The sequence below is a fragment of the Podarcis erhardii genome (assembly GCF_964252035.2).
Source record: "Podarcis erhardii genome assembly, chromosome: 8".
Lineage (NCBI taxonomy): Eukaryota > Metazoa > Chordata > Lepidosauria > Squamata > Lacertidae > Podarcis > Podarcis erhardii.
The window spans coordinates 49,195,221-49,209,044 of NC_138499.1; the positions used below are offsets into that span (position 1 = coordinate 49,195,221).

The 13,824-nt window shown below is 40.5% G+C and overlaps 1 protein-coding gene across 1 annotated transcript in view; it reads right to left on the reverse strand.

Annotated features, from left to right (window-relative positions):
• Window positions 1-720: 720 nt before the first annotated feature.
• LAMA1 (laminin subunit alpha 1) overlaps window positions 721-13,824 on the reverse strand; it is an 85,398-nt gene continuing 72,294 nt past the window's right edge. Inside the window, exons 50-63 of the mRNA XM_081873784.1 lie at window positions 13,630-13,774; window positions 11,276-11,417; window positions 10,578-10,692; window positions 10,208-10,378; window positions 9,845-9,996; window positions 9,131-9,316; window positions 8,264-8,426; window positions 7,802-7,914; window positions 6,957-7,146; window positions 6,384-6,542; window positions 5,123-5,276; window positions 4,177-4,310; window positions 1,980-2,202; window positions 721-1,072 (exon numbers count right to left, since the gene is read on the reverse strand). Of these exons, the coding sequence (XP_081729910.1) occupies window positions 912-1,072; window positions 1,980-2,202; window positions 4,177-4,310; window positions 5,123-5,276; window positions 6,384-6,542; window positions 6,957-7,146; window positions 7,802-7,914; window positions 8,264-8,426; window positions 9,131-9,316; window positions 9,845-9,996; window positions 10,208-10,378; window positions 10,578-10,692; window positions 11,276-11,417; window positions 13,630-13,774 (2,208 nt within the window). The 3' untranslated portion in view covers window positions 721-911. The remainder of the gene's footprint in view (window positions 1,073-1,979; window positions 2,203-4,176; window positions 4,311-5,122; window positions 5,277-6,383; window positions 6,543-6,956; window positions 7,147-7,801; window positions 7,915-8,263; window positions 8,427-9,130; window positions 9,317-9,844; window positions 9,997-10,207; window positions 10,379-10,577; window positions 10,693-11,275; window positions 11,418-13,629; window positions 13,775-13,824) is intronic.

Sequence of the window (13,824 nt, forward strand, 5' to 3'; positions counted from 1 at the left end):
TTTGCAGGACATTTTTGTGGGAGAACATTCAAACATGCAAACCTCCACACCTGCAATCCTAAATGATACCTGGTCCAGGGAAAAGTTGCACCATGCGATTCTGCTGATTGCCAACTCTCTCATCTGTCTGTGACAAGGGCTGCAGAAGTGCACAGCACCAATAGGAACCTTAGCATTATGCCTCCAGTGCTTTCATTACAATATAAATGGGGAGCATCTGCATAGCAAATGGCCACTAAGGATATGCACTTGCTTCAGCATAGGCCAAGTAGAACTGGCTCTGCAACCTGGCCCCTCTCTAAGTGTTAGGGAGCAATTTACATATTCAGCTTCCAGCTGAGCTTCTTTTCTATACAGAATACAAATTACTAGCAGCATTACCAGTGTGAAGTTTTCAGCGGTAGTGTTCAGATGTGATTTACTGAAATGCTACGGTCAGAATCTGCTCAAGATATTAGCATTGACTTCCTACTAAATTCTCCAGCTTGTGCCTTTACCTAACATTTTTTCTGAGTCACATTTTACAGCTACAAAACACACACAACCTGAAATAATGTTTTACTGCATGGTGCCCCATTTTATAGCTTTATTATAGAAAAACCAATATATGCCAAATGAAATACTGTCAAACAAATCAGCAGAAGATACACTGTAAACACTTTGGGTGGGGGTGGGGAGAGAAAGAAACAAATTTCACCCAAAATGAAAACCAGTACTCAATGCTGTTAACATTTTAGTAGAGGTATCTGTTGTACAAAGAGACTTTAAAAATTAAATGTGGTGTCGTAGAAGTTCTGGTTAAAAACAGTTGTCCTGAGTTGGAAAATACATGGATATCGCTGAGACCAGGATTATCATTAAAAACATTTTCCCTCCATTAAAAACAGATGAAACATCTAAAGATGGACCGTTCACTGTTCAGCCCCAGGGCAGGAATGTGGAAAAACTCCATGCAGGTCAAAGGCTTCACTGAAGTCAAAGGCTTCTGCCTGTTGGCTTTTAAGCAGCATAAGGTTTCTCAAACACCCTCGGAATGAGCTCTTACTGGTCAAGCAGTTTTGTTTTACATCAGCTAGAAAACAAATGAAAGAACACAGTGAGCCTGTTTGCTGTTAGGAGGAGATTAAAATTGTACATTAGAAATGGCTTGACAGCTTCCAGTAAGTCCTCGATTGTACAAGTAAAAAAAACCCCTCAGAGCCTGCAGTAGTTCCCCTCTCTCCTTTACCATCAACAGGATTTCCATTGCAGGACCCAAGGGGTCTATATGCACAAAGGAAACTCCAGACTAAAGGGCGGGAGAGAAACAGGCCTTCTGCCACAGCACTAGTTACCAGACAGCAATTTGGGGACTGTAGGGAGTGCCTATACCCATGATGGGTTCTAAATGGGCTTATTAAAAAAAGGTAAAGGGACCCCTGACCTTTAGGTCTAGTCGCAGACGACTCTGGGGTTGCAGTGCTCATCTTGGTTTATTGGCCAAGGAAGCTGGTGTACAGCTTCCGGGTCATGGCCAGCATGACTAAGCCGCTTCTGGCAAACCAGAATGGCGCACGGAAATGCTGTTTACCTTCCCGCCGGAGCGGTACCTATTTATCTACTTGCACTTTGATGTGCTTTCGAACTGCTAGGTTGGCAGGAGCAGGGATCGAGCAACGGGAGCTCACCTCGTCGCAGGGATTCAAACCACCGACCTTTTGATTGGCAAGCCCTAGGGTCAGTGGTTTAACCCACAGCACCACCCACATCCCTTATACGTAGCTGCTAATTCATATGAAGCCCCAACCTGGCTTGAACCAGATTTTGAGGAGATGGGAAAATAAAGTATCAAGCAGGACATTCTCTAACTTTACCAACTTCATGCTGCTTTATGGCATTTGCACCACCAGTCAGCCAGAACACAAACCAATGGTGGAATGAAAATATAACGAGTAAAAAAATAATAATTCTGCATTTTGAAAATGAGGAAAGCAACATACCAGGATATCCTCCAACATAAATAGGGTTGTTCGTATCTGCAGAGGTGGAGTGTGTATGTGGATTGTCAGTCTGAACCAAGTTTCCATCAACTATCAAAGCAATACGATGCTTGCTTTTGTTTGCTTGGAGTTTATGCCACAGTCCATCACACAGACCAGTTGTGCCTTTGGGCTCATAGGTAGCTGTTATTCTACCAGCTCCGTTGTTGACACTGAATAAAACCTACACAGCAGCAGCCATGCAACAATAATAGAAGAAGGCAAGAAAAAGATTTGTTCTTTTAAATATAACAAATTTCTCAATAATGATGTGGGAAAGTTTTCATTTTAACCAAATGGTTGGTAATTCATTCAAAGCTCACTGCCGGTAGCTTTGACAGTTGAGCAGTATGTAATGCCCAAGAGACTATTCCCTATCAGGAAGAGGCCAAACTAGCCTCCCAGGAGCCACCCCTATTTTTAGAGTCCTACCCAATTGCCTTTTCTAACCCAGGCTAAGGGTTTGTGATGGATCAACACTCCGCCTTGAAGGAGAACTCTAGCATGCGGGGTGCCTTCTCTCCTAGGAATTATTATGTTAGAAACTAAACTATTGCCTCATTTCTTCTGTCTCCATCTGATCCCTGTTCTCTGCAGGAAAGGGCATCTTGCACATACCACTCCACACAATGTCAGAATCAGGCCTTTAGTGTCGCAGCACCTAACCTTTAGAAATCCATCCCAATAAATATCAGATACGTGCTACCTCTATTTTCCTTTTGGCATGTATTGAAGACTTTTCTCTTTCAACAAGCCTTCTAAGCAGAGATTCTTATCCCAGCTGGTGTCCAGATTTGGTCTGAAACTGTTTTCACATACGTACTTGCTGTTAACTGGCTCTATGTGTGCAATTGTTTTGTATGTGTTTTTATTATATTGCGAGATCATGTTGATATGCTGCATAGGAGGCAACTCATAAATGGGAATCATCACTGTCATCAGTCAAGATGGCTCCCTAAGGGGCTGGGGAGTTCCCATGCATGGCCTCCTTGGAATCTAGATAGATGCCAGCTAAAGGCTCATGCTGGGGGTGGGGTGGGGTGAAGAATTGCAATAGGCTTCCTTGGCAAGGCTAGTGTTACTGCTGCTACATCAACATCCTTCATATGAGTGTTTATTGGTGGGGAGAGGAGCCAAAGTGGCTGTGACTCACTAGTGACTAAGGAAAAGGCAGTTCTGGATGAGCACAAGCTAGCAGTAAGCAGGGCTGAATAGGACAACTGCACACTCTGGGCAGATCAGGTGGGAGGGCTGCCCCAGAGTTGGGGGCATCATCAAAGCCCATATCTAATCCCCTGTACTTACCACGATGGAAAATTAATCTTTCTCCTGATCTAACAAAACTTTCTAGGAGGTAAAACCATGAAACAATTGTCCCCTTTTCTGACCTTCTGTGTGGAAACGTATTCATTAATGAATTTGCTCACACTCAAAAGCCTCCCCTCATCCCACTTAATATAAGCTGAAAAGCGCAAAGGAGAAAAACGGGACAGAGAAAACAGAGAGAGGTAATAGAGGGTTCAAGTTATTCCACAAAAGCTTCGTTTAATGGAAAAAATTCCTAGGAACCTAAAATAGTACTTTGAAGATGGCTTCATTGAAACTGTTTAGATGTATTTTGACGGTTCTCAAGATGGTTTATGCTTTCCTTCATTTGCAATGTATTATCTGACAAAACAGCTTAAATAATTAAGTTTTAGGCTTCTCAGGTTTATTATGGATATATTTATAAAACAATAGCCATGGAATTTATGTCTAATGGGTGTTTTGTTTTTTTAAAAAAACCTTTCACATTTTTCATCATCTTATTTTAGAGACCTTAACTTCCTCATTGTTTAATTAAAGTCCCCACATAGATGGTTGTGAAATAAGCATTATACTCAGAATGAGGCGAATGGGGAGGAAACACCGGTGTAGGAGAACACGGAAGTATGATTCACGGAGATAGCTAAAACATACTAGCTAACTAGCGGACAAACCTATATTCACAACAAATTCTGCATTCAACATTTTTCTGTCACATATTAATAACTGACCCAGCTTCTTCTTCCAGCATTACACATTACATATGCATTCTCCTTGATTGTTATTAACAGACCCCTGCCAGATTTGTCAAGATTGATTCACAAGCACATTTTCACACGACCTTATAACTCACCTTGCCATTAACTATTTCCAATCCAATGGCATCTACTTTAGCGCTACTAATTCCCAGAAGAACTCCATTGAGAGCTGTGGTGCGGAACTCAAATGTAACATTAACGTCAGATCGGACTTTGTAGCCTTCCTTAACTATTTAAAAAGAGAGAGAAATAACAAAGTTGGGAGTCAGTAATCCTTCCTCTGATGTCATGTTCATATAGTGTTGCATTAGACGCAACCCAATATTTGCACCATACCCAAAGATGTAATTTTGATTATGTGGGTAAAAGTAGGTACACATTTGGACTGTGGAAGATACACACTGCTGAAAGTTCTTGGGTAGTCACAATACAAATTACCGGTGCTTCTCAGAACATATACGTGCATGATGCTGTTGTATTTTATAGTCTTTGGTTGTTTGTTAAATAGGGCTTTGATCGAATGGTGTGAAACTTATCTAAAAAAAGTCATTTCCCCTATTGCTGGCTGGGGCTGATGAAAGTTGTAGCCCAAAACATTTCAGGTACACCAGATAAGAATCCATTTTATAATAGATGAATGCCTTTAAAAAGTGGCTTTAAAAACAGCTGTCGAGACAGGATGGGTTACCTCCTGACACACTTCCAATGTAAAATAATGGCTAAGTGGCTTGGTTTTGTAGGAGAAAATATAAATTAAAGCTTCCTCTAAATTTCGCTATATCATAAAGCTTTTACTTGCTCCATGGTTAGTAATACAATTATTATTTTTCTTTCTGACCAATAAACAGTTACTTGAAATGTGATCAGTTAAGTAATTATGTTTCAGAATTAAGCAATAGCTGTTTACATATTATCAGTAGGGAATCAGCAAAACTAGAGCAGGGGATCAATACAGGAGTGGAAGTGTAGAATAATGGAATATTACTGTATTATTTCATTTTTGCTTGGGGAAAAAGGTTTGCAAAACAATCTGTTGCTTACCAAGGGCAGCAAAACCACTTCCATCAAAAAACGTTCCTTCCTGGGCTGCAACGTAACATTTATTCACAGCAAAATTTGAGACCGGGCTCTCTTTGTCCATTTGTTTGCTATTAATGGTTACTCCACCAATGCATGCAGGGATACTGTGAGTAATCTGCAAACAATTCAGTGTCATGATTAATGCAGCACATACATTTCACACACATACACACTGCAAAACCTTACTGCTTCAGAACTGTAAATCACTGAAGATCAGGGTTAGTAACACAGATGTGAGCACATAAAAAGAAAAGAAACAGCATAAGTGCACATAATGTGTGTCCAGACTGTAAACAAACCAAAGTGCCAGGGTGGTTAGTGAGCCAGACCAGCACTGAGGAGTCCAGGGTTCACGTTTCTACTAAGCAATGAAGGTTGCTGGGTAATCTTGGGCCTGTCACAGTCTCTAAGCCTAGCCTACTTCACAAGATTGTTGTGAGAATAAAATGGGGAGGAAAACCAGGTATCTGAGCTTGAGCAAAAGGCAGAATAAAAAATGTAATAGATAAAAACAGATCAATAATCCTACTTTTGGGCTGAAATGTGAATTTCTAAATTAAACTGAATCCTGTTATTAGCTCCACAGCAGGAAAAACACATACACAATACAAATACCTACATTTTTTCCTTGATGGCTACTGAAATAGAGGGAGAGGGGAATTCAGAAAACAGGATGTAGGAAAGAGTTAATTCTCCCTTCTTGCCAGCACCACTGCTGGGATAAAAATCAGACCACCAGAAGTTTATTTAATTTAAGAAATAATGTTGGGAGCCCCCACCTGGTTACAGGATACATTTTTCACTGTTCAGAAATGTCATACTGCTTTTGTTATGGCTATGAACAAGCTCCTACTTATTGCAGACACAGTGAAAGTTGAAGCTGCTTCTTTCAGACACTGATACACTTTGCAAAGCTTAGGTAGAAATCACTGCTCTTGCTATTATCTTTCTAAATAAAATAAAGATTCAAAGGACTTGCATACTTCAAACACATTCAGACCTAAGAGGTGAGAGGGATGAACGATGGTATAAAAGCACCAAAACTTCCATGCTGCTGATATCAACATCTGATATTGACAAGTCATTGGTGTGCAACGATTCCTGCACGGATTTTGTGTTTCAATGCACTGCAAATTGTTGTTTTCTTTCAGAATGCTGTTATGCAGCCTGATTTGCCTGGCAGACAATAGACATAAAGGAAAATTAAAGAGAAAAAGCTTACATTTCCCATTTTCTTGGCTGCATAAGCCGAGGGTAGTCCCCCTAGGTAGAGCTTCCCATCCACATCCAATGTGTTTCCATCTCCCGGAACATTTACAGCTGCAGATTCCTGCCCATCAACTATGACAACACCTTTCCTTTTAGTATACTCTGTCTTCACCTATAAGATAAGATACAATATTTGTAAGATGACACCAATAGTTAAGACTAGGAAACATCCAATTAAGAATAGGGTTCCATATATTGGGTGGGACGAGCATGACTATTTTAAGTTTTCTGCTTCTTCCAATGCTAGACATCAATGCAATCTTTATTTACTACATTTTTGCAGCAAATTATTGCCTTAATAATTACTAACAGTGCGTTAGTAAAGAAATGCAAAAGCTACCATGCATTTAATGAGAAATTTATTTTTATTTTAAAAATACCGACATGCAGATAATGAAAAGTTCTGAAATAGTGCAAGAGGAGAATACTTAATTGGCAATTATTTTTCCAACATAAGAAAGTATGCGAGAAAGGCAGGAGACCCAGACCTAAGACAAGGCTGAATGCAGGCATTTGGCCCACCTACCGTATGCCATTTCCCATCACTGACGATTGCTCCATGAAAGGCTACTGCCCGACCCTTTCCAAGGTCAAATGAAAAATAAAGCTTTCCCCCTTGTAGCTGAAGGGCTGCATAATCGACCTGCTTTTGGTGAGTCATGTAATATATCAGGCCACTAGAAGCAAAAGTCCTGAGGTTCAACTGCACAGAAAGCCTAGGGGAGGAAACATGAAATTGATCAGAGCTTGGAAGCCAATAGAAACCCCAATGGAAACTGTTCTAAGCTCTCCAGAGGAAGAGATTAGTGCAAGTATGGTATGCCCATGATAAAGAAAATGAAACACCATCACATCTATTCTCTGCTTGTGGCTAGAGTGCCACAGGTAAGGAAGGAAGGTGAAGGCAGGTGGTGTGAGAACCAGTAAGGAAGGGAAGTGAGGTAAAGAAGAGGAAGGTGGAAACAAGACAAGAGTTGGTGAACATGAAGATAAATGGCTATGTTCTCAGGAGCTGCTGTTGAACCAACCAATCTTCCACTGAGGAAGACTGAAGATTCTGAATCCTGCCTGTCTCCATTGAGGGAGGAGCTTTCCTGTGGAGAAGGACTGCCCTCCAAGTGTCTCTGGTGCATAGACTTTAACACACCCATACCCTTTAAAACTAACTGCTTTAGCTTATCCTAAAGAGAGATACATACTTGCTTAACTTTCCTACAAATCAGTGGAATTAAACCTTTCTAAACTTTTATTCAATAGCGCCCTGTGAAACTGGAATGATGGCCCATCTCACATGTTGTTAGGCATTTTGCATGTTTAAAAGCGCCATTTAATTTTTTAAAATTACAATTAATCATAGCAAGATATACCTACTTTTTTCTTACAGTGGACTGATTGAAAAGAAGCATCAAGTGGCTGTTCCTTGCAAGGCCAAACTGATGAGCGCCAGAAACATACTTCAGTATTTCATCCTCTGCACAAGGTTTCTATTAAAGAAAACATTAGTTAAAATCCCACCCCTTGCATCCAAGCATTGCTTTGCTTAGTTTTTTACCTGAGTGCTGATGCCTCACAATATATAAATCACAAGTATAAAATTCAAGCAAAGATAACATTATCAGAACCCAGGCAGAAATGACACAACTATCATCTTTGCAAACAAGAGCTGTAGGTTTAGATCAGGGCTGGGGAACTGGATTCAGAAGTGGCAAGCCCTTTGCAGGTCATTTTGGCACCCTGCTTCTCCCCCCCCCCTTTGTCTCTCTTAACACCTCTCATATTTCCAGGTCAGGTCTTGCCATGGAGGAAAAGGCTGATTAGATTTCAACCACATACTTTCTTAATTTCTGCAAGAGGCCTGTAAGAAATTGGCATCATCTGCATCTCAGGAAGGATCTCAATGTCTTCTGGCTGGATGGTAGGCCTAGGCCTCTCCCAAAGGAAGCAGCTATCCATATCAACACCTTCATACCTCACTGCAGTGGTGAAATCCAGAAGTCTGGGTTTTAAAGAAAGAACAATTTATTTATTTCAATGAAACACACAAGAAACAGAGCCACTGTTAACAGGTCCACTGTGCATACTATGAAAGCGCTTATAAAAACTCCCTATGTGAAATTCAAAAGAGCCCTCACGTTTATTGACACTAGTCAGGCATCTCCACAATTATGTGTTTTGGGTGCAACATCTACAGGTTTTGCCTGTTCTCTGTTCCACCCAGGACACATCCTCTATAACAGTCAGCTGTGATTCTGGACTTCGTTGCAACTTTAAACAAAGTGAGGCAAAACTTGACACCTGCATGTTTTCCTGTGACGTGAATGCCAAGTGACACACATCTCCACCAGCAAGCAACCGTTGTACCCAGAGAATACTTGCAAGCAGCTACAGAGGGGCAACATAATCTGCTGTATCATCATCTGGGCAAAAAAAGGCCTTAGGAAGAATTTAAGGTTTAAGGCTAAAGCAATGGAAACAAGGACAGCAATCTAATCAATTTGATATCATTGTCAAAGAACTATAGCTATGGATTTGTCCATGTTAACTTTGGGTCTTCCTGTGTGTTTTATTACTTCTGGTTTCTTAGCTTTAATTTATAATTGTGTTGTGTACATTATCACTTTCATAGAAGCCACCTTGAGGGAGCTTTGGCTCTGAAAATAAAGGCTGTACATGAATATTTTAATTAAATAATAAACTTACTCCATATTAAATATCAAGTTGGTTATACAGCCATAGAAAGAACCTGCCATCTTTAGTCCTAAAATGCCTTCTCCTGCAGGAATCCCACCAATGAAGAAGTTGGATATATTCATTGGCCTAGTTTCTGCCAATGGGCCAAGCCTAATTTCTGCAGGGCTACTTTCATCCACCTGGACAGTTATAATCCTGGAAAGAAGAAGAAAACACCACAAAGTGAACTATTATCCAATTAAAAAAATGTCTGATTTAAGAACAATAATAGTGAAGAATCAACAGTAAATGATCCAGAAATAATGGTGGTTCTCCTATCTTGCAGTCCTGATTGTGTGGCAGACCAGGTGTATTCAGTAGCATTCCAATTAATTTCTAGCACTAATTCAGTTGTAGGTGTCTCATAAAACATTGGATTTATATGTTTCTCCATCTAATAAATAAAATAGCTAATTGTGTGTGTACTTCTTGTATCAGTACTTGGCATGATTCTCCCTGGTGGCCAAACTGTCTAGCAATTTCAAGGGAGCATCCATGCACAACTTAATCAGAGGCTCTGCAGTGTATGCAATTACCATATAAATCACAACTTCTCCATTAACAGCAGAAAAACACAACTGTGGTTATTCTACTGAAATAAACTAAACTAAACTAAGCCAGTTCTTTAGGGGACGTGGTAAACTTGACAACAGGCCTTAATTAAACAAGTGATTCAGCTTCTACCTCTTATTCCGAGTCAGGATGACCGAATGTTCTCGTCCATCGCTGTAAGTTCCATTAGCAGACTCAACGAGGACCTTTCTTGTACTTGCTCTGTCCCCAGCATTGACATGCACTGCCAGATGGCCATTGACCAACATGATGGAGAAAAAGGGCTGAGAAAGATGGAGAAGATCAAGTTCAGCTATTACTCTCTTGCTTACTCCTTGTAAACTGTGCTGCCCAATCCCGATTCTGCTCACCCCATTCCAATCTGAGTTGTGCTCAACAGTGTGAGCATCTCTGCTTGACTTTGGATGACACCACTAGGGAATGACTAAGAAGACACTTGAGACCCAAGAGCTGAAAAGATGGTTGGGTGCTTACCAGCTGGGCTTGCCTGCGCCTTCGCTTTTCAGCACCTTTGCTTAGCCCAACGAGGATGATGCCGCTGGCATTCTTTGTTGCAAAAGTGGCCATAAGTTCTGATTCTGCTGACAGGGGTTTGGGCAGCAACTCAATATAGCCATTGCTCAAGATACTAGCACTGTGTATGGGCTATTTGCAAAAGAAGAGAAATAAAATGAGTGAATTAGATCTTTTATCTGTCAGAGACATAACAATGCAAGAGTTGGTTATCTGACAATTTATCAACATTATAGCATCCATTATAGTATCAGCCGACACTGTTGATTGGTTTTCCCAGCAACAAGTAGCAATCAGTTTAAATTTACCAAGAACTGCCTGTGTGTCCTACCTCCAGAATGCAGCCTTTCCTCACACCGTATGAATTTTTAAGCAAATCAAAAGTGGAACGGGATATTTCTAAGTTCTTAATACATCCCACGTATTTTCTGCTGTTAAGTCCTTTCCTAAAAAGAGAAAATATTATTGGGGGGACGGGACATTGGTCTATAATATTTAGCTCAAAAGGAATGGCTGTGTATATCCAAATTACAGAAAAAGCAAGCACACAATGAAAACTAGTAGAGGGAAACAGTTACTGGATGTATTCACAATCATTTTTAATTCTGTCCATAAATTAAACCTGACACAGGGAAAAAACTTTTCTTCCCTCTGTCCCTGCATCTCTTCCCAGATTCTCAGAAAATTCTTAAAAAATGTCAGGGCAATTTTCAGTTTGGTATTGGTATTCAGTTTGCAATATGCTAGGCAGAAAAAAAAGGGGGGGAATGAGTGTGTTTATATAGATTGTGATGCATTCATGTTTGTTTTCTTAGTTTGTTTGCTTGCTTAGTTAGTTTACTAAGAAAAACAAAAGCAAAAAACACAAAATAAAACACTATATAAAAAACAAGTAAGGAGTGTTATGAAGCCTGAAGTTCAAAGCAAATTAGGAGTTCAAAGGAACCTGGGACCCTGCATTTAAATACTATATGAGAAAGTTCAAATATAGGAAGATCTAAGTGTATAACTCTTTTTATTTAAGCCTACCTTACTGCCCTTGACCGTGGTAACCCGCCAATGTAAATAGGATCCTTATCGGAACGATTCAGGTCAGAGGCTGTACCAGGGGATATTCCTTGCTTGGTTTCTTTAGAACTCAGGTTATAAGCATCCATGACTGCCAAAATCCCTGAAAGGGTAATGAAATCAGAGATTAGCAAACAGAAATATCTGAGATTTTGCTATGCTACATTTGTTACGACTCAAACATTACAGCAAAACATAATAGTAACAGGATATCATTTTGACAAACTGCTTTACTAATATGTGTCTAGATATTTTACTGAGCTAATCTAATTCTTCTATGAAGGCCCCTTCCTCATTAAGGGAAAATATGAAACATATGGCTTATATGCTATTTTGGACACTATTTCCACAACAGGTAATAGCACTGTCAATTTCCAAGTTTTTCCAGTCTTCCTGATTCAACAAACACATCTGCAGTAAATTTCTCATAGGTTCATGAACCAAAACCTCCTTGGGGTGAAATCCAACAATGTATGTCTGCCAGCAGAATGAACACAGCTGACAAAATGGATCCTGCTTTCTCCATAATTCCCAACCCCAAATTATTCTGGAGGACTGAAGAACTCTCCAGAGCAGATGAGGGAAGCAGGGGCCGGAGATGGGAGATGAAAGGGAGTTAAGAGGATGGGGAGGAGCTCTTGCACAAGCAGATGTCCATTCACTTGACCCTGGATGCCATTCCTTATTTATTTCCATGTTTCACAAGTCAAGCTCTTTGTGAGCAATGGTTTCCAGTCACTCCAGTTGGATAGTGACTGTGTAATGTACTTCTGACACTGTATGGTTATATGGTTGTGAATCTTAAAGGGCTAATCTCAGTTTAAATCCTTGCCTTGTTACACAGTTGAGTAGAGACCTCCACAGAAAACAACTATATAGATTCCATGCTGAAGAATCTCACTGTCTGAAATTTACAACCTGATTTGTCGCATGGTTAAACTGATGTAAGGACATTTTAGCATTAATCCAAAAGATCAAAGGCCCGTGGAGAATTCAATTAAAGTAAACAAACCTAAACAGGTCTTTTGAATGTGTAAGTATTTGAGCTTATATCTGAATTGTCAACTGTCAGGCGCTGACATCAGCGAGAACAGAACCAACCAGTCAAAACAATCTCCCACCAAGGAGTAATAAAAAAGAAGTGGCAGCATTATACAGAAAGTGACCTTCACTGGTAAGTCAGATCAATGTGAACAGAATAACAAAACAGCATAAAAAGTAGAATCCTATAGCATGAGACCGAACCTCCATCTAGACCAGCATCCTGCTTCCTGAAGTAATCTGGGAATGTTACAACATGTCATCGCACGGTAGCAGCCAATGGAAGACCCATTATATTTGGTTCCTCTAGTCAAATATTATCCACTAGTTGGGAGTGGCTCTCCAGGAGTCTATCCCAACCAGAGGCGCCAGCTTAAGAGATTGATTGGTGGTGGCCAACATCTCGTGCATGACATCAGGACGTTGGGAGGAGCCAGGGAAGGACCTGAATGTGGTGGCCATGCAGCTTTAATGGCAAGTGGCTCCCTCTCTCCCCCTGGTGCCACCACCAGTGGGAGGCTACATCTTGTGGCAGGAGGAGGAGGAGCTGGCTACTGGAGCTGCGCTGTGCTCGGCTCCATGCTTTGCCTCTGCGCTTTCTGGACATGGGGGCAGCCCCACCCAAAAAAAATATTGGTGCCCCCTAAAAGGGCTCAGCCCCCAGCAGCTGGTGCCACTGATCCCTGCCCAACCTGGGGGTGCTGGGGATTGAACCTGGGTCCGCCTGCATGCAGAATGGATGCTCCACCCAACTAGGGGTCATCATCTTGTTCACACACACACACACACACATATGCTTCTTGACTGTCACTTGGAAAGTTTCCTGTCCCAGCAGAAGCCCATTTATTGATTTACGTTATTCCCCCTAATGTACAACAAAGTGCATTGTCCTCATAAAACAATTCTCAAAAGCCAAGAAATGTTTAAGCTTCTGCACTATATTGAAAATTAATTCACAGAATACAGCTTTTGTCACTGTTGCTGATACACAGTTCCAATAGATCAAGTAACTTCTCTAAAAGTTGGATTAAAAAAAAACCATAAGAAAGAAGTTATGATGAAGTCTATTTGGATTTAGCTAAAAACATGCTGGACATTTGCATGAAGCTGTGGCCTTTATTAAAACAATGCAAGTTAAATCACCTGAGACCATTATTTCATCAAAATCATGGAGACAGGAATAGTTTGCTTGGATTTCCCTCCATTTGTCTATCTGCTAATAATTATAGAAAGAGTAAGCATCTGTTTTTTGCAGCCCATATGTAACATTTTACCTTCTTTTTTGTTTCGGGTGAATGAAATTTTATACCATGTTCCATTATTGTAGCGGCTTTCTGTTTTAAGGGTAAGAGGACCTGAACCAAGATCAACAGTTAGCTTAACTTTGCCATCCACAAGCTCCAGAGACAAGAAATCCCTCTGCAAGGATGAAACAAAAGTCAGAAAATAAATAAAAGCTCTTTGGTAAC